We start from the raw sequence: 22,088 nt of genomic DNA, 5'->3' as shown, positions 1-22,088 counted from the left end.
TCAGACTGCACCTTGAGGACTGGGTCCAGTTCTGGTCAGACTGCACCTTGAGGACTGGGTCCAGTTCTGGTCGGACTGCACCTTGAGGACGGGGTGCAGTTCTGGTCAGACTGCACCTTGAGGACTGGGTCCAGTTCGAGTCAGACTGCACCTTGAGGACAGGGTCCATATCTGGTCAGACTGCACCTTGAGGACTGGGTCCACTTCTGGTCAGACTGCACCTTGAGGACTGGGTCCAGTTCTGGTCAGACTGCACCTTGAGGACTGGGTCCAGTTCTGGTCGGACTGCACCTTGAGGACTGGGTCCAGTTCTGGTCAGACTGCACCTTGAGGACTGGGTCCAGTTCTGGTCAGACTGCACCTTGAGGACTGGGTCCAGTTCTGGTCGGAGTGCACCTTGAGGACTGGGTCCAGTTATGGTCAGACTGCACCTTGAGGATTGGGTCCAGTTCTAGTCAGACTGCACCTTGAGGACTGGGTCCACTTCTGGTCGGACTACATCTTGAGGACCTGGTCCAGTTTTGGTGGGAATGCACCTTGAGGACTGGGTCCAGTTCTGGTCAGACTGCACCTTGAGGACTGGGTCCAGTTCTGGTCAGACTGCATCTTGAGGACTGGGTCCATGCACTGGGAAGACTGCACCTTGAGGACTGGGTCCATGCACTGGGAAGACTGCAACTTGAGGACTGGAGAGAGAGTGGGGCAGTGGGATTAGTGTGATATTGATACGGGACGATGGGGAGATTGTGGGGCAGTGGGATTAGTCTGGGATTGATACAGGAGTATGGGGAGAGAATGGGGCAGTGGGATTAGTGTGAGATTGATACAGGACGATGGGGAGATTGTGGGGCAGTGGGATTAGTGTGATATTGATACAGGACTATGGGGAGAGAGTGGGGCAGTGGGATTAGTGTGAGATTGATACAGGAGTATGGGGAGAGAGTGGGGCAGTGGGATTAGTGTGAGATTGATACTGGACTATGGGGAGAGAGTGGGGCAGTGGGATTAGTGTGAGATTGATGCAGGAGTATGGGGAGAGAGTGGGGCAGTGGGATTAGTGTGAGATTGACACAGGGCTCTGGGGAGAGAGTGGGGCAGTGGGATTAGTGTGATATTGACAGAGGGCTCTGGGGAGAGGGTGGGGCAGTGGGATTAGTGTGAGATTGATACAGGAGTATGGGGAGAGAGTGGGGCAGTGGGATTAGTGTGAGATTGATACAGGAGTATGGGGAGAGAGTGGGGCAGTGGGATTAGTGTGAGATTGATACAGGAGTATGGGGAGAGAGTGGGGCAGTGGGATTAGTGTGAGATTGATACTGGACTATGGGGAGAGAGTGGGGCAGTGGGATTAGTGTGAGATTGATACAGGAGTATGGGGAGAGAGTGGGGCAGTGGGATTAGTGTGAGATTGACACAGGGCTCTGGGGAGAGAGTGGGGCAGTGGGATTAGTGTGAGATTGATACAGGACTATGGGGAGAGAGTGGGGCAGTGGGATTAGTGTGAGATTGACACAGGGCTCTGGGGAGAGGGTGGGGCAGTGGGATTAGCTCCGGATTGATACGGGGCTATGGGGAGCAGGTGGGGCAGTGGGATTAGTGTGAGATTGATACAGGAGTATGGGGAGAGAGTGGGGCAGTGGGATTAGTGTGAGATTGATACAGGAGTATGGGGAGAGAGTGGGGCAGTGGGATTAGTGTGAGATTGATACAGGAGTATGGGGAGAGAGTGGGGCAGTGGGATTAGTGTGAGATTGACACAGGGCTCTGGGGAGAGGGTGGGGCAGTGGGATTAGCTCCGGATTGATACGGGGCTATGGGGAGCAGGTGGGGCAGTGGGATTAGTGTGGGACAGACAGAGAAAGGGCCGGGATTCGGTGAAACAGTTAGTTGCTCATTGACAGTGAGGAGATTTCCGACACCTCGAGGATGTGAAGGGGATTTTATAAATAAAATCTCTCACTCCCTCTGTCTCTCTCACTCTCTCTGTCTCTCTCACTCTGTCTCGTTCATTCTCTCTCTCTCTCACTCCCTCTGTCTTTCTCACTCTCTAGTCTTTTTCACTCTGTCGTCCTCACTGTCTGCTTCTCGCTCTCACTCACTCTCGCTCTCTCTCTCCTGCTGCCTCTCTCTCTCACTCGAATTCTCTCCCTCTCTCTCTCTCTGTATCCGTAAATTTTCAGAAATAATGTAAAATTTGAGAATAAAAAATCAAACCTCATTCATTCTACAACTTGAGGACTGGGTCCAGTTCTGGTCAGACTGCACCTTGAGGACTGGGTCCAGTTCTGGTCAGACTGCACCTTGAGGACTGGGTCAATTTCTGGTCACCGAGATACCAGGGAGACAATCGACTGCTGGAGGCAGCACAGAGAAGAGTCTCGAGGCAGCTCCCCAGTATCAGGGGCGGGTCTGAGTAATGAGGAAAGACTGGAGAGACTTGGGCTTCTGAGAGTGGATGTGAAGTGTCTGAGAGGAGACCTTGGAGAGGGATACAAGATAGGAAAGGGACAGGAAATGACTTTGTATTAAATTCCCTCACTCTGTGTACAGTCCCACACTGTAACTGTGTTTATGAACAGTTCCCTCACTCTGTGTATTCCCACACTGCAACTGTGTTTATGTACAGTTCCCTCACTCTGTGTATTCCCACACTGTAACTGTGTTTATGTACAGTTCCCTCACTCTGTGTATTCCCACACTGTAACTGTGTTTATGAACAGTTCCCTCACTCTGTGTATTCCCACACTGTAACTGTGTTTATGTACAGTTCCCTCACTCTGTGTATTCCCACACTGTAACTGTGTTTATGAACAGTTCCCTCACTCTGTGTATTCCCACACTGTAACTGTGTTTATGTACAGTTCCCTCACTCTGTGTATTCCCACACTGTAACTGTGTTTATGTACAGTTCCCTCACTCTGTGTATTCCCACACTGTAACTGTGTTTATGTACAGTTCCCTCACTCTGTTTATTCCCACACTGTAACTGTGTTTATGTACAATTCCCTCACTCTGTGTATTCCCACACTGTAACTGTGTTTATGTACAGTTCCCTCACTCTGTTTATTCCCACACTGTAACTGTGTTTATGTACAATTCCCTCACTCTGTGTATTCCCACACTGTAACTGTGTTTATGTACAATTCCCTCACTCTGTTTATTCCCACACTGTAACTGTGTTTATGTACAATTCCCTCACTCTGTGTATTCCCACACTGTAACTGTGTTTATGTACAGTTCCCTCACTCTGTTTATTCCCACACTGTAACTGTGTTTATGTACAATTCCCTCACTCTGTGTATTCCCACACTGTAACTGTGTTTATGTACAATTCCCTCACTCTGTTTATTCCCACACTGTAACTGTGTTTATGTACAATTCCCTCACTCTGTGTATTCCCACACTGTAACTGTGTTTATGTACAGTTCCCTCACTCTGTGTATTCCCACACTGTAACTGTGTTTATGTACAGTTCCCTCACTCTGTGTATTCCCACACTGTAACTGTGTTTATGTACAATTCCCTCACTCTGTGTATTCCCACACTGTAACTGTGTTAATGTACAGTTCCCTCACTCTGTGTATTCCCACACTGTAACTGTGTTTATGTACAGTTCCCTCACTCTGTGTATTCCCACACTGTAACTGTGTTTATGTACAGTTCCCTCACTCTGTGTATTCCCACACTGTAACTGTGTTTATGTTGAATTCTCCGGTCCGTTATTTTGATAAACTGACCAACACCCTCACACTGTGAAGAGTAAAATTTGCTGCACAATAACCCAATTTCTTATCCGCACCTGCGGCTGGAAGACCATTAACTCGGTGAAGGAGGCCCTTTGGCCCGTCCGAAACCTGCTGGCCTTCCAGCTGAAGGAGCTGTCCACGACCGAGTGTTGCCGACTGGCACACTCCAAGGTCCAGGAGTACGTGCTGCGGGACGCACTGAGGCGAGGTGCGGCCTACGCAACGGCTGTAAGGGGAGAGGCCACCGTGTGAGGCCACCCCACCCTGTATCGTACACCATGAATCATAAGAAATGGACTGTGTTTGAATTGTAACATTGGGATCGTATTGTGTACGATCTGTATTGTATTAGTTTGAATTGTACTGGTTTGGAATTGTGATATTTGCATTGAACTGAGTATCTTTAAATTCTATAAAATAAAGTATATTTTAAAATTTCAATAAAGTTTTTGTTCTGAGAGTCTGGCTCCTTTCAGTAAATATAAACCTGTTTATTGGTGCAATGGACAAAATCACAACTGTATTTCCATATCTAAAGCCGCCTGCTTATTCTTTTTAGCAACAAGGTCCCTGTGGGAGGTCCCCCTGCTCAGAATAAGCCTGGCTGTGAAATCTGAGAGGAAGTGGAAGGAGAAGCAACCAGACTTGATGTTATCGTTGAGTTTCGAACATCTGTCAACTGGTAATAACAAATAGTCACTGTGCTTCGAGTAAACCAAGGGCTGGAGAGTGAGAAGCTTCTCAAGCTTTCATTCAGGGTTAATTCCAACACCTAAACCTGCCAGTTGTCTGTTACACATCAAGCAAATATTACACATTTCATCCACTCCCTCAACACTGTCCCATCAAACACTCCCAGGGCAGGTACAGCACGGGTTAGATACAGAGTAAAGCTCCCTCTACACTGTCCCATCAAACACTCCCAGGGCAGGTCCAGCACGGGTTAGATACAGAGTAAAGCTCCCTCTACACTGTCCCATCAAACACTCCCAGGGCAGGTACAGCACGGGTGAGATACAGAGTAAAGCTCCCTCTACACTGTCCCATCAAACACTCCCAGGGCAGGTGCAGCACGAATTAGATACAGAGTAAAGCTCCCTCTGCACTGTCCCATCAAACACTCCCAGGGCAGGAACAGCACGGGTTAGATACAGAGTAAAGCTCCCTCTACACTGTCCCATCAAACACTCCCAGGGCAGGAACAGCACGGGTTAGATACAGAGCAAATCTCCCTCTACACTGTCCCATCAAACACTCCCAGGGCAGGTGCAGCACGGGTGAGATACAGAGTAAAGCTCCCTCGACACTGTCCCATCAAACACTCCCAGGGCAGGTACAGCACGAGTTAGATACAGAGTAAAGCTCCCTCTACACTGTCCCGTCAAACACTCTCAGGGCAGGTACAGCACGAGTTAGATACAGAGTAAAGCTCCCTCGACACTGTCCCATCAAACACTCCCAGGGCAGGTGCAGCACGGGTCAGATACAGAGAAGCTCCCGCGACTCTGTCCCGTCAAATTGTGATGTGGAGATGCCGGTGATGGACTGGGGTTGAAAATTGTAAACAATTTTACAACACCAAGTTACAGTCCTACAATTTTATTTTAAAATCCACAAGCTTTCGGAGGCTTCCTCCTTCCTCAGGTGAATGTGATTTCAGTCCCACATTCACCTGAGGAGGGAGGAAGCCTCCGAAAGCTTGTGGATTTTAAAATAAAATTGTTGGACTGTAACTTGGTGTTGTAAAATTGTTTACAAACATCAAATTGTCCCAGGGAAGCAACAGCACGGGTTAGATACAGAGTAAAGCTCCCTCTACACTGTCCCATCAAACACTCCCAGGGCAGGTACAGCACGAGTTAGATACGGAGTAAAGCTCCCTCTACACTGTCCCATCAAACACTCCCAGGGCAGGTACAGGGTGAGATACAGAGTAAAGCTCCCCCAACACTGTCCCATCAAACACTCCCAGGGCAGTGACAGCATGGGTTAAATACAGAGGAAAGTTCCCTGTACACTGACCCATCATACACTCCCAGGGCAGTTGCAGCACGGGTTAGATATAAAGTAAAGCTCCCTCTGCACTGACCCATCAAACATTCCCAGGGCAGGTACAGCACGGGTTAGAAACAGAGCACATCTCCCTCTACACTGTCCCATCAAACAATCCCAGGACAGGTGCAGCACGGGTTAGATACAGAGTAAAGCTCCCTCTACATTGTCCCGTAAAACACTCCCAGGGCAGGTACAGTACGTGTTAGATATAGAGTAAAGCTCCATCTACAATGCCCCATTAAACATTCCCAGGTCAGATGCAGCACGGGTTAGATACAGAGTAAAGCTCCCTCTACACTGTCCCATCAAACACTCCCAGGGCAGGTACGGCACGGGTGAGATACAGCGTAAAGCTCCCTCTACACTGTCCCATCAAACACTCCCAGGGCAGGTACAGCACGGGTGAGATACAGCGTAAAGCTCCCTCTACACTGTCCCATCAAACACTCCCAGGGCAGGTACGGCACGGGTTTGCTCCAGAGTAAAGCTCCCTCTACACTGTCCCATCAAACACTCCCAGGGCAGGTACAGCACAGGTTCGATCCAGAGTATAGAAGGAGTCGAGAGGTGGTGGTGAGGTGGAGCTGGGTATCGTCAGTGTACATGTGGAACCTGATGTCATGTCTTCGGATGATATCACCGAGGGGCAGCATGTAGATGAGAAATGGGAGGGGGCCAAGGGTAGATCCTTGGGGGACTCCAGAGGTAACGGTGTGGGGGTGGGAAGAGACGCCATTGCAGGTGATTCTCTGGCTACGACTGGAGAGATCAGAATGGAACCCTTGGGAAACACACTTGGGAACGGACGGTCATTGAACTGTTCCACACACACTCCTTAAACCACATCATAGAATCAGAGAATGATACAGCACTGGGAGAGGCCATTCGGACCATCGTGCCTGTGCTGGCTCTTTGGACGAGCGATCCAATCAGTCCCACTCCCCCTGCTCTTTCCCCCGTAGCCCTGCAAATTTTCCCCCTTCAAGTATTTATCCAATTCCCTTTTGAAAGTTATTATTGAATCTGCTTCCACCGCCCTTTCAGGCCGTGAATTCCAGATCATCACAACTCGCTGCGTAAAAAAATGTTTCCTCATCTCCCCCTCTGGTTCTTTTACCGATTACCGTAAATCTGTGTCCTCTGGTTACCTTATTTACTCTATTAAAACCCTTCATGATTTTGAACACCTCGATCAAATCTCCCCTTAACCTTCTCTGCTCTCAGGAGAACAACCCCAGTTTCTCCAGTCTCTCCACATCACTGAAGCCCCTCATCCCTGGAACCATTCTAGTAAATCTCCTCTGCACCCTCTCCAAGGCCTTGACATCCTTCCTAAAGTGCGGTGCCCAGAATTGGTCACAATACTCCAGCTGGGGCCCTAACCAGTGTTTTATAAAGGTTCAGCATAACTCCCTTGCTTTTGTTCTCTATGCCTTGAGTTATAAAGCCCAGGATCCCGTCTGTCTTTTTAACAGCCTTCTCAACTTGTCCTGCCACCTTCAAAGATTTGTGTACACACCCCCCCCCAGGTCTCTCTGTTCCTGCACCCCCTTTAAAATTGGACCATTTAGTTAATGTTGCCTCTCCTCACTCTTCCGACCAAAATGAATCACTCGCTGGTCAGTCGAGCTCGGGGCAGCCTTGGGTTGTTCTGGGCAAGACTTCCCAACACGGCCTGACTGAGGTGTGGGGTAAACAGTGAAGGAGGCAACAGGATGGGAAACACAGGGGAGGGGCATCCAAGGCTGGGGAACACTTTCAGCTCAGAAACAATTTGCTGGATGTGGACCCGGCCCAGTCAGCAAACACTGAGTGCGGTTTCCATCAATCATTGCTGACGGGGTGAGTTTAGTTCTGGGTGTGTGTCGCTGCGTGTTGCTGATAAGGCCTCGGTCCAAACAGGCTCTTCTGCTGTTTATCTCCAACGGAGCAGCAGACCGGTTCTGTGAGCAAACCCACTGAGCTGTGTTCGGGGGCCGGTCAGTAAAATCTAACGGAGCCCCTCCTGGTTCTGAGCCCCCTGTACAGCTCTGGAAATCAGGAACAGAGACTGGAGGAGAAACTGTGAGACTGGAATGGGGAACGTTCCACAAAATGATTCAAGTATCCGGAGAGAGAGATTTTATAAATATATATATCAATATATATAGAGAGAGAGATGGAGATAGACAGAGTGGGGGATAGATAGACTGCTGGAGATATAGGACCAATACTATAGATGGTGTTACTAGTGTGGGTGTGTTATTCAGACATCTGATGGTGTTACATCGAGAGAAAGAGATGGAGATAGACAGAAGAGTGTGAGATAGATATCGAGATAGAGAGATAAATAGATAGACAGACAGACTGCTGCTGGGATTGGACTAATACTGGACATTATTCTGGCCGCACTCCCGAAACCTTCACACATGAATTTGAATCATTGGAACTTTCTGAAGCCGCTCTTTCCCGGGGCTCTGAGGTGTTTCCCACTCCCCACCAAAGAGCCCCGCCCGCTGTTGAGTTCGGGACAAACCTCCCCCCTCCTCTCCCTCTCCCTGTCTCTCCCTCTTCCTCTCTCCCTCTCTCTCTCACTCCCTCTCTCTCCCTCTCCCTCTCTCTCTCTCTCTCCCTCTCTCCCTCTCCCTCTCTCCCTCTTCCTCTCTCTCTCTCCCTCTCTCTCTCTCTCCTGCTCCCTCTCTCCCTCTCCCTCTCTCTCTCTCCCCCTCTCTCTCCCTCTCCCTCCCTCCCCGGGCCCCTCGTGCTTTTCCTGTTGGGGTTTGAAGGCCGAGCTCGCGAAGCACGTCCTTCACTCACCTTCACTCACTCGGGCTCCTCCGCCCCGCAGTTAAACACCCTTTAAAATCACCTCAATCCATCAGAAAAAGGGAGGAGGGGAAAAGCAGAGGGGGTTTGAGGGGGAGAGGCCCCTCTTCACCCCCTCCCCCGTCCCACCCCACCCCCTCATTAAATAAAAAGGAGCAGAAACAGGAAGGCTGAGAAAGAAAGAAAGAGCTGAGAAAAAGATGAGAAGCAGGTCAGTGGTTTGGGCCCAGAGTTGTGTGGTGACAAGTGGCCCTGGGGTTTTTACCCAAGACAGGCCTCAGGCCCAAGTCATTGGCTCCACATGTTGAGGCAATGGTGCAGGCCGAGAGGTGCCCGGTATCGGGGAGCAGCAGCAGCAGGGAATCAAATCTCAGGCTCAGTGAGTACGGCCATCGTTTCTCTTCATCCATTTCGATTAGAATAACATTTCGCTGAATGTGGCCCAGGTCAAGTGAGGGGATCTCGGATCAGAGCCCGTCACAGGGAATGAGATCAACTCCCCTCCTTTATACAGTGTTACTAGTGTGGGTGTGATACACGGACACCTGGTGCTGTTACTGCTGCAGGTATAGTACTAATACTTCACATGGTGTTACTAGTGTGGGTGTGATACACGGACACCTGGTGCTGTTACTGCTGCAGGTATAGTACTAATACTTCACATGGTGTTGCTGGTGTGGGTGTGATACACGGACACCTGGTGCTGTTACTGCTGCAGGTATAGTACTAATACTTCACATGGTGTTACTAGTGTGGGTGTGATACACGGACACCTGGTGCTGTTACTGCTGCAGGTATAGTACTAATACTTCACATGGTGTTACCAGTGTGGGTGTGATACACGGACACCTGGTGCTGTTACTGCTGCAGGTATAGTACTAATACTTCACATGGTGTTACTAGTGTGGGTGTGATACACGGACACCTGGTGCTGTTACTGCTGCAGGTATAGTACTAATACTTCACATGGTGTTACTAGTGTGGGTGTGATACACGTACACCTGGTGCTGTTACTGCTGCAGGTGTAGTACTAATACTTTCGATGGTGTTTAGTGCGGGTGTGTTATTCCGACATCTGATGGTGTTCCTGACGGTGTTTCACTCCTACACTAGATGCCATTATTGGGACATGTCGTCCTGCCAATGGAAACAGTCTATTGACGGTGACCTTGCCTGTTCATTTGATCATTTTGAACACCTCGATCACATATCCTGGGTTCCAATTCGAGTCTGACATCGATCCCATCTCAGGTTCAGGGTCTCCACTCCCGTTAAGCAGTCTGGGAATCTTAATATTAAGGCAGTTGATTCCCGCTGCCCTGGATCGACTCGTCCCACAGTGAGACCCGGGGATGGAACAGTGATCTCCCCCTTGTGATCCCCACCCCACACTCATGTCTTCTGCGCCTGGATCTCCTGAGCCTGGGCTCAGTGGGGATCACTCTCGCCTCTGAGTCAGAAAGGTCGTGGGTTCAAACCCCATTCCAGAGACTTGAGCCCATAATCCCAGCTGACACTCACTGAGGGAGAGCTGCACTGTCGGAGGTGCCGTCCTTCGGGTGAGACGTTAAACCGAGGCCCCGCCTGCCCTCTCAGGAGGGTGTAAAAGATCCCATGGGACCATTTCGAAGAAGAGCTGGGAAGTTCTCCCCGGTGTCCAGGGCCAATATTTATCCCTCAACCAACATCATTAAATAACAAATTATCTGGTCATTTTATCTCATTGCTGTTTGTGGGATCTTGCTGTGCGCAAATTGGCTCCCGCCTTTCCTACATTACAACAGTGACTGCACTTCAGAAAATCCTGAATTGTCTGTAAAGCTCTTTGGGAGGTCCTGAGGTTTGTGAAAGGCTCTGTATGAAGGAAAGTTACCGGGAGTTACTGTGAGAGGAGGTGAACTTTGGTTCGATTTGTTTGCTGCTTTATTCCAAAGCCGGGTGAGATGTTCAGAACAACAGGGACAATCAGAGTCACTTCATTCAATCAGTCCAGCTCACATTCGAGTGATGAAAGGGTCTCGAGAATCCACTGTCCTCCCACCACCTGGGAGGGGAATCTTGATCCAAACAGAATAACTCCTCTGCAGAACCTCTCTCTCTGCAGTTCCCCGTCTTCACTGAACCTTCGAGCAGCACTCGGCTGCCCGCCTGACTGGGCAGCCTTCTGTTTCCAAAAGCCTGACTGCCTCTCTTGGTGTCTGCGTCCCGCTCCTCAAAGCTCTGTGTTAAAAGAACCCCCTCTCGCAGACTGACAGAGATCAAAGGGTTTTCGAACACAATGTGGGGAGAGGCGTCTTTCCCAAAACCCAGACAAATGAAACACTTATTGTCCGGTCTCTGGGAGAGACAACTCCCGATCAGCAAATTACCCACCGGCCGTCTAGGAGTCTCTGTTTCTTTGATTAATTCTCGGGGTGCGGGGCACCGCTGGGCAAGGCCGGCATTTATTGCCCGTCTCGAGTTGCCCTGAGAAGGTGGGGGTGGGCCTTCATCTTGAACCGCTGGATGTGGTTTCATACAAATGAATATCTTGCTCGTCCACTTCAGAGGGCAGCTAAGGGTCAACCAGGTTGGTGTGGGACTGGAGTCACGTATAGGCCGGACTGGGGAAGGACGGCAGGTTCCCCACAGGTAGTTCCTGAAGCAGTTGGGTCTTCACGATGATCCGACAGCTCCACGGTCACTTTTCCTGATCCCAACTTTTTATTTCCAGATTTATTCCGGGTTCTCCCATCGGGGCCGTCTCCACCTGTCCCTCGGCCGTCTAGACCAGGGAACCGCACCCATGGAATGACATAACATGTCCCCGTCTGTCTGTGCACCATGTGGGCTCCCATGTCTCCTCTCCCTTGATCAGGTAAGACACATAAAGCTGGTTCCTCCTGCATGCTTTTGGGTGCAGGCCTCAGGGCCCAAACCCCCTGTTACCCCCTGGGGATCTGAACACACCCTCTCTGAATATGGAGCCTTTTTAAATTCAGCTCTCCCTCTCTCTGAGCCCTCAGGCGGGGCTGGGAGTTTGCCCCTCCTCCTTGGTTTGTCCGTCCCGAGCTGGAATCTCAAGGTCGAGGGGTAAATGGTGAATCTTTATAAACCGACAGTAAGACCACAGTCGGAGCACTGTGTGCAGTGTGGGGATCCACACTGTGTTGAGGCAATCGAGACGGTGCAGCAAACATTCATTAAGATGCTGCCTGGTGTGAAAATAAAAATAAGAACAAAGCTGTTTCCCCTCACGGTCTCTCCGATTCCCCTCGCGGTCTCTCCGATTCCCCTCGCGGTCTCTCCGATTCCCCTCGCGGTCTCTCCGATTCCCCTCACGTTCCCTCCGATTCCCCTCACGGTCTCTCCGATTCCCCTCGCGGTCTCTCTGATTCCCCTCGCGGTCTCTCCGATTCCCCTCGCGGTCTCTCTGATTCCCCTCACGTTCCCTCTGATTCCCCTCGCGGTCTCTCCGATTCCCCTCACGGTCTCTCTGATTCCCCTCGCGGTCTCTCTGATTCCCCCTCGCGGTCTCTCTGATTCCCCTCGCGGTCTCTCTGATTCCCCTCACGGTCTCTCTGATTCCCCTCGCGGTCTCTCTGATTCCCCCTCGCGGTCTCTCTGATTCCCCTCGCGGTCTCTCTGATTCCCCTCACGGTCTCTCTGATTCTCCTCACGGTCTCTCTGATTCCCCTCACGTTCCCTCTGACTCCCCTCACGGTCTCTCCGTTTCCCCTCACGGTCTCTCTGATTCCCCTCACGGTCTATCTAACTCCCCTCATGGTCCCTTGGATTCCCCTCACGGTCTCTCTGATTCCCCTCACGGTCTCTCCGATTCCCCTCACGGTCTCTCCGATTCCCCTCACGGTCTCTCTGTTTCCCCTCATCGAATCATCGAATGATTACAGCACAGAAGGAGGCCATTCTGCCCATCCAGCCCATGCTGGCTCTTTGTAAGACCAATCCAGTTGGTCCCATTCCCCCGCCCTTTCCCCGTGAGTTTACAAATCGATCTCAAGTTCCCCTCCTCTTCCTGTAACTGGCAGTAACTTCCATTCATACAGTGCCTTTCACAACCTCAGGACCCAAGTGATTTACAGACAATTAATTATTTTTTGAAGTGTAATCACTGTTGTAATGTCGGAAACGCGGCCGCCATGTTATGCACAGCAAGATCCCACAAACAGCAATGAGATAAAATGGTCAGATAATCTATTTTAATGATATTGGTTCAGGGATAAATATTGGCCCAGGACACCTGGGAGAACTCCCCTGCTCTTCTTCCAATAGTGGCCGTGGGATCTTTTCTATCCACCGGAGAGGGGCAGACAGGGCCTCGGTTTAACGTCCCATCCGAAAGACGGCACCTCCGGCAGTGCAGCACTCCCTCAGCACTGCACCGAAGTGTCAGCCGAGATTAGGGCCTCAAGTCTCTGGAGTGGGCCTTGAACCCACGACCTTGTGACTCAGAGGTGAGAGTGATCCCCACTGAGCCCAGGCTGAGAGGCCCAGGTGGAAAAGACATGAGTGTGGGGTGGGGATCACAAGGGGGAGATCACTGTTCCATCCCCGGGTCTCACTGTGGGACGAGTCGATCCAGGGCAGCGGGAATCAACTGCCTTAATATTAAGATTCCCAGACTGCTTAACGGGAGTGGAGACCCTGAACCTGAGATGGGATCGATGTCAGACTCGAATTGGAACCCAGGATATGTGATCGAGGTGTTCAAAATGATCAAATGAACAGGCAAGGTCACCGTCAATAGACTGTTTCCATTGGCAGGACTACATGTCCCAATAATGGCATCTAGTGTAGGAGTGAAACACCGTCAGGAACACCATCAGATGTCGGAATTTATTTTAATATTTCAAAATATACTTTATTTCATCAAATTTAAAGACACCACAATTCCAAGGCCACACATTTCAAAACAATACAACACGGATCGTAAACAATACGATTCCAAATATTACAATTTAAAAACACAGAGCATATCTCCGAATACATTCTGTAAGATACAGGATTTGGTGGCCATACACGGTGGCCTCTCCACAGACAGCCATTGTGTTGGCCGCATTAGTAACACCATGCAAAGAAGGGACTGAGAGACACCAGTCAGTGTACAGATATCACCCTGAGAGAGAGGGACGGAGAGACAGCAGTCAGTGCACAGATATCACCCTGAGAGAGAGGGGACTGAGAGACACCAGTCAGTGTACAGATATCACCCTGAGAGAGAGGGACTGAAAGACACCAGTCAGTGTACAGATATCTCCCTGAGGGAGAGGGACTGAGAGACACCAGTCAGTGCACAGATATCATCCTGAGAGAGAGGGACTGAGAGACACCAGTCAGTGTACAGATATCACCCTGAGAGAGAGGGACTGAGAGACACCAGTCAGTGTACAGATATCTCCCTGAGGGAGAGGGACTGAGAGACAGCAGTCAGTGCACAGATATCACCCTGAGAGAGAGGGACTGAGAGACAGCAGTCAGTGTACAGATATCACCCTGAGAGAGAGGGACTGAGAGACACCAGTCAGTGTACAGATATCACCATGAGAGAGAGGGACTGAGAGACACCAGTCAGTGTACAGATATCACCCTGAGAGAGAGGGACTGAGAGACACCAGTCAGTGCACAGATATCTCCCTGTTCACAGAATTGATACCAGATCTAGACCAGTAACACAGTCAGGATTAGAAATACCAGATCTGGACCAGTAATAATGTCAGGATTAGAAATACCAGATCTAGACCAGTGACACTGTCAGGATTATAAATACTAGATCTAGACCAGTAAAACTGTCAGGATTAGAAATACCAGATCTGGACCAGCAAAACTGTCAGGATTAGAAATACCAGATCTAGATCAGTAATACTGTCAGGATTAGAAATACCAGATCTGGACCAGTAACACTGTCAGGATTAGAAATACCAGATCTAGACCAGTAACACTGTCAGGATTAGAAATACCAGTTCTGGACCAGTAACACTGTCAGGATTAGAAATACCAGATCTAGACCAGTAATACTGTCAGGATTAGAAATACCAGATCTGGACCAGTAACACTGTCAGGATTAGAAATACCAGATCTAGACCAGTAACACTGTCAGGATTAGAAATACCAGATCTAGACCAGTAATACTGTCAGGATTAGAAATACCAGATCGAGACCAGTAATACTGTCAGGATTAGAAATACCAGATCTGGACCAGTAATACTGTCAGGATTAGAAATACCAGATCTAGACCAGTAACACTGTCAGGATTAGAAATACCAAATCGAGACCAGTAATACTGTCAGGATTAGAAATACCAGATCTAGACCAGTAACACTGTCAGGATTATAAATACCAGATCTGGACCAGTAATACTGTCAGGATTAAAAATACCAGATCTGGACCAGTAACACTGTCAGGATTATAAATACCAGATCTGGACCAGTAACACTGTCAGGATTAGAAATACCAGATCTAGACCAGTAATACTGTCAGGATTAGAAATACCAGATCTAGACCAGTAATACTGTCAGGATTAGAAATACCAGATCTAGACCAGTAATACTGTCAGGATTAGAAATACCAGATCCAGACCAGTAATACTGTCAGGATTATAAATACCAGATCTAGACCAGTAATACTGTCAGGATTAGAAATACCAGATCTGGACCAGTAACACTGTCAGGATTATAAATACCAGATCTAGACCAGTAATACTGTCAGGATTAGAAATACCAGATCCAGACCAGTAATACTGTCAGGATTAGAAATACCAGATCTAGAACAATAATACTGTCAGGATCAGAAATACCAGATCTAGACCAGTAATACTGTCAGGATTAGAAATACCAGATCTAGACCAGTAATACTGTCAGGATTAGAAATACCAAATCTAGACCAGTAATACTGTCAGGATTAGAAATACCAGATCTAGACCAGTAATACTGTCAGGATTAGAAATACCAGATCTAGACCAGTAACACTGTCAGGATTAGAAATACCAGATCTAGACCAGTAATACTGTCAGGATTAGAAATACCAGATCTGGACCAGTAACACTGTCAGGATTATAAATACCAGATCTAGACCAGTAATACTGTCAGGATTATAAATACCAGATCTAGACCAGTAATACTGTCAGGATTAGAAATACCAGATCTGGACCAGTAACACTGTCAGGATTAGAAATACCAGATCTAGACCAGTAACACTGTCAGGATTAGAAATACCAGATCTAGACCAGTAACACTGTCAGGATTAGAAATACCAGATCTAGACCAGTAATACTGTCAGGATTAGAAATACCAGATCTAGACCAGTAACACTGTCAGGATTAGAAATACCAGATCTAGACCAGTAACACTGTCAGGATTAGAAATACCAGATCAAGACCAGTAATACTGTCAGGATTAGAAATACCAGATCGAGACCAGTAATACTGTCAGGATTAGAAATACCAGATCTGGACCAGTAATACTGTCAGGATTAGAAATACCAGATCTAGACCAGTAACACTGTCAGGATTAGAAATACCAAATCTAGACCAGTAATACTGTCAGGATTAGAAATACCAGATCTAGACCAGTAATACTGTCAGGATTAGAAATACCAGATCTAGACCAGTAACACTGTCAGGATTAGAAATACCAGATCTAGACCAGTAATACTGTCAGGATTAAAAATACCAGATCTGGACCAGTAACACTGTCAGGATTATAAATACCAGATCTGGACCAGTAACACTGTCAGGATTAGAAATACCAGATCTAGACCAGTAATACTGTCAGGATTAGAAATACCAGATCTAGACCAGTAATACTGTCAGGATTAGAAATACCAGATCTAGACCAGTAATACTGTCAGGATTAGAAATACCAGATCCAGACCAGTAATACTGTCAGGATTATAAATACCAGATCTAGACCAGTAATACTGTCAGGATTAGAAATACCAGATCTGGACCAGTAACACTGTCAGGATTATAAATACCAGATCTAGACCAGTAATACTGTCAGGATTAGAAATACCAGATCCAGACCAGTAATACTGTCAGGATTAGAAATACCAGATCTAGAACAATAATACTGTCAGGATCAGAAATACCAGATCTAGACCAGTAATACTGTCAGGATTAGAAATACCAGATCTAGACCAGTAATACTGTCAGGATTAGAAATACCAAATCTAGACCAGTAATACTGTCAGGATTAGAAATACCAGATCTAGACCAGTAATACTGTCAGGATTAGAAATACCAGATCTAGACCAGTAACACTGTCAGGATTAGAAATACCAGATCTAGACCAGTAATACTGTCAGGATTAGAAATACCAGATCTGGACCAGTAACACTGTCAGGATTATAAATACCAGATCTAGACCAGTAATACTGTCAGGATTATAAATACCAGATCTAGACCAGTAATACTGTCAGGATTAGAAATACCAGATCTAGACCAGTAATACTGTCAGGATTAGAAATACCAGATCCAGACCAGTAATACTGTCAGGATTATAAATACCAGATCTAGACCAGTAATACTGTCAGGATTAGAAATACCAGATCTGGACCAGTAACACTGTCAGGATTATAAATACCAGATCTAGACCAGTAATACTGTCAGGATTAGAAATACCAGATCTAGACCAGTAATACTGTCAGGATTAGAAATACCAGATCTAGACCAGTAATACTGTCAGGATTAGAAATACCAGATCTCGACCAGTAACACTGTCAGGATTATAAATACCAGATCTAGACCAGTAACACTGTCAGGATTAGAAATACCAGATCTGGACCAGTAATACTGTCAGGATTAGAAATACCAGATCGAGACCAGTAACACTGTCAGGATTATAAATACCAGATCTGGACCAGTAATACTGTCAGGATTAGAAATACCAGATCTAGACCAGTAATACTGTCAGGATTAGAAATACCAGATCTGGACCAGTAATACTGTCAGGATTAGAAATACCAGATCGAGACCAGTAACACTGTCAGGATTAGAAATACCAGATCTGGACCAGTAATACTGTCAGGATTAGCAATACCAGATCTGGACCAGTAACACTGTCAGGATTAGAAATATCAGATCTGGACCAGTAATACTGTCAGGATTAGAAATACCAGATCTGGACCAGTAACACTGTCAGGATTAGAAATACCAGATCTGGACCAGTAATACTGTCAGGATTAGAAATACCAGATCGAGACCAGTAACACTGTCAGGATTATAAATACCAGATCTAGACCAGTAATACTGTCAGGATTAGAAATACCAGATCTGGACCAGTAATACTGTCAGGATTAGAAATACCAGATCTAGACCAGTAACACTGTCAGGATTATAAATACCAGATCTAGACCAGTAATACTGTCAGGATTAGAAATACCAGATCTGGACCAGTAACACTGTCAGGATTATAAATACCAGATCTCGACCAGTAATACTGTCAGGATTAGAAATACCAGATCTAGACCAGTAATACTGTCAGGATTAGAAATACCAGATCTAGACCAGTAATACTGTCAGGATTAGAAATACCAGATCTAGACCAGTAATACTGTCAGGATTAGAAATACCAGATCTAGACCAGTAACACTGTCAGGATTAGAAATACCAGATCTTGACCAGTAATACTGTCACGATTAGAAATACCAGATCTAGACCAGTAATACTGTCAGGATTAGAAATACCAGATCTGGAGCAGTAACACTGTCAGGATTAGAAATACCAGATCTAGACCAGTGACACTGTCAGGATTAGAAATACCAGATCTAGACCAGTAATACTGTCAGGATTAGAAATACCAGATCTAGACCAGTAATACTGTCAGGATTAGAAATACCAGATCGAGACCAGTAATACTGTCAGGATTAGAAATGCCAGATCTAGACCAGTGACACTGTCAGGATTATAAATACCAGATCTAGACCAGTAATACTGTCAGGATTAGAAATACCAGATCTAGACCAGCAACACTGTCAGGATTAGAAATACCAGATCTGGACCAGTAATACTGTCAGGATTAGAAATACCATATCTGGACCAGTAACACTGTCAGGATTAGAAATACCAGATCTGGACCAGTAACACTGTCAGGATTAGAAATACCAGATCTAGACCAGTAATACTGTCAGGATTAGAAATACCAGATCTGGACCAGTAATACTGTCAGGATTAGAAATACCAGATCTAGACCAGTAACACTGTCAGGATTATAAATACCAGATCTGGACCAGTCATACTGTCAGGATTAGAAATACCAGATCTGGACCAGTAACACTGTCAGGATTATAAATACCAGATCTAGACCAGTAATACTGTCAGGATTAGAAATACCAGATCCAGACCAATAATACTGTCAGGATTAGAAATACCAGATCTAGACCAGTGACACTGTCAGGATTAGAAATACCAGATCTGGACCAGTAATACTGTCAGGATTAGAAATACCAGATCTGGACCAGTGACACTGTCAGGATTAGAAATACCAGATCTAGACCAGTAATACTGTCAGGATTAGAAATACCAGATCTAGACCAGTAACACTGTCAGGATTAGAAATACCAGATCTAGACCAGTAATACTGTCAGGATTAGAAATACCAGATCTGGACCAGTAACACTGTCAGGATTATAAATACCAGATCTAGACCAGTAATACTGTCAGGATTAGAAATACCAGATCTGGAGCAGTAACACTGTCAGGATTAGAAATACCAGATCTGGACCAGTAATACTGTCAGGATTAGAAATACCAGATCTGGACTAGTAATACTGTCAGGATTAGAAATACCAGATCTAGACCAGTAATACTGTCAGGATTAGAAATACCAGATCGAGACCAGTAACACTGTCAGGATTAGAAATACCAGATCTGGACCAGTAATACTGTCAGGATTAGAAATACCAGATCTAGACCAGTAACACTGTCAGGATTAGAAATACCAGATCTAGACCAGTAATACTGTCAGGATTAGAAATACCAGATCTGGACCAGTAATACTGTCAGGATTAGAAATACCAGATCTCGACCAGTAATACTGTCAGGATTAGAAATACCAGATCTGGACCAGTAATACTGTCAGGATTAGAAATACCAGATCTAGACCAGTAACACTGTCAGGATTAGAAATACCAGATCTAGACCAGTAATACTGTCAGGATTAGAAATACCAGATCTGGACCAGTAATACTGTCAGGATTAGAAATACCAGATCTCGACCAGTAATACTGTCAGGATTAGAAATACCAGATCTGGACCAGTAATACTGTCAGGATTAGAAATACCAGATCTAGACCAGTAACACTGTCAGGATTATAAATACCAGATCTAGACCAGTAATACTGTCAGGATTAGAAATACCAGATCTGGACCAGTAACACTGTCAGGATTATAAATACCAGATCTAGACCAGTAATACTGTCAGGATTAGAAATACCAGATCTAGACCAGTAATACTGTCAGGATTAGAAATACCAGATCTGGACCAGTAACACTGTCAGGATTATAAATACCAGATCTGGACCAGTAATACTGTCAGGATTAGAAATACCAGATCTGGACCAGTAATACTGTCAGGATTAGAAATACCAGATCTAGACCAGTAATACTGTCAGGATTAGAAATACCAGATCTAGACCAGTAATACTGTCAGGATTAGAAAAACCAGATCTAGACCAGTAATACTGTCAGGATTAGAAATACCAGATCTCGACCAGTAACACTGTCAGGATTAGAAATACCAGATCTTGACCAGTAATACTGTCAGGATTAGAAATACCAGATCTGGACCAGTAACACTGTCAGGATTAGAAATACCAGATCTGGACCAGTAACACTGTCAGGATTAGAAATACCAGATCTAGACCAGTGACACTGTCAGGATTAGAAATACCAGATCTAGACCAGTAATACTGTCAGGATTAGAAATACCAGATCGAGACCAGTAATACTGTCAGGATTAGAAATGCCAGATCTAGACCAGTAACACTGTCAGGATTAGAAATACCAGATCGAGACCAGTAACACTGTCAGGATTAGAAATACCAGATCTAGACCAGCGACACTGTCAGGATTAGAAATACCAGATCTAGACCAGTAATACTGTCAGGATTAGAAATACCAGATCTGGACCAGTTATACTGTCAGGATTAGAAATACCAGATCTAGACCAGTTATATTGTCAGGATTAGAAATACCAGATCGAGACCAGTAACACTGTCAGGATTATAAATACCAGATCTAGACCAGTAATACTGTCAGGATTAGAAATACCAGATCTGGACCAGTAATACTGTCAGGATTAGAAATACCAGATCTGGACCAGTAACACTGTCAGGATTATAAATACCAGATCTGGACCAGTCATACTGTCAGGATTAGAAATACCAGATCTAGACCAGTAACACTGTCAGGATTATAAATACCAGATCTGGACCAGTCATACTGTCAGGATTAGAAATACCAGATCTGGACCAGTAACACTGTCAGGATTATAAATACCAGATCTAGACCAGTAATACTGTCAGGATTAGAAATACCAGATCTAGACCAGTAACACTGTCAGGATTAGAAATACCAGATCTGGACCAGTAACACTGTCAGGATTATAAATACCAGATCTAGACCAGTAATACTGTCAGGATTAGAAATACCAGATCTGGACCAGTAACACTGTCAGGATTAGAAATACCAGATCTGGACCAGTAACACTGTCAGGATTAGAAATACCAGATCTAGACCAGTGACACTGTCAGGATTAGAAATACCAGATCTAGACCAGTAATACTGTCAGGATTAGAAATACCAGATCGAGACCAGTAATACTGTCAGGATTAGAAATGCCAGATCTAGACCAGTAACACTGTCAGGATTAGAAATACCAGATCTGGACCAGTAATACTGTCAGGATTAGAAATACCAGATCGAGACCAGTAACACTGTCAGGATTAGAAATACCAGATCTAGACCAGCGACACTGTCAGGATTAGAAATACCAGATCTAGACCAGTAATACTGTCAGGATTAGAAATACCAGATCTGGACCAGTTATACTGTCAGGATTAGAAATACCAGATCTAGACCAGTTATATTGTCAGGATTAGAAATACCAGATCGAGACCAGTAACACTGTCAGGATTATAAATACCAGATCTAGACCAGTAATACTGTCAGGATTAGAAATACCAGATCTAGACCAGTAATACTGTCAGGATTAGAAATACCAGATCTGGACCAGTAACACTGTCAGGATTATAAATACCAGATCTGGACCAGTCATACTGTCAGGATTAGAAATACCAGATCTAGACCAGTAACACTGTCAGGATTATAAATACCAGATCTGGACCAGTCATACTGTCAGGATTAGAAATACCAGATCTGGACCAGTAACACTGTCAGGATTATAAATACCAGATCTAGACCAGTAATACTGTCAGGATTAGAAATACCAGATCTAGACCAGTGACACTGTCAGGATTAGAAATACC

General features: G+C 46.2%; 1 protein-coding gene across 1 annotated transcript in view; it reads left to right on the top strand.

The window, feature by feature from the left end:
• The window catches only part of LOC137312351 (uncharacterized), a 107,293-nt gene that overhangs the window by 18,688 nt on the left and 66,517 nt on the right, over positions 1-22,088 (top strand). The window contains exon 2 of the mRNA XM_067978923.1: positions 4,306-4,428. Within this exon, the coding sequence (XP_067835024.1) occupies positions 4,306-4,428 (123 nt within the window). The remainder of the gene's footprint in view (positions 1-4,305; positions 4,429-22,088) is intronic.

This window comes from Heptranchias perlo, unplaced genomic scaffold (genome assembly GCF_035084215.1).
Source record: "Heptranchias perlo isolate sHepPer1 unplaced genomic scaffold, sHepPer1.hap1 HAP1_SCAFFOLD_424, whole genome shotgun sequence".
Taxonomy (NCBI): domain Eukaryota; kingdom Metazoa; phylum Chordata; class Chondrichthyes; order Hexanchiformes; family Hexanchidae; genus Heptranchias; species Heptranchias perlo.
The sequence above is the reverse complement of the archived record's forward strand: the minus strand, read 5'-3'. Positions and strand labels throughout refer to the sequence as shown.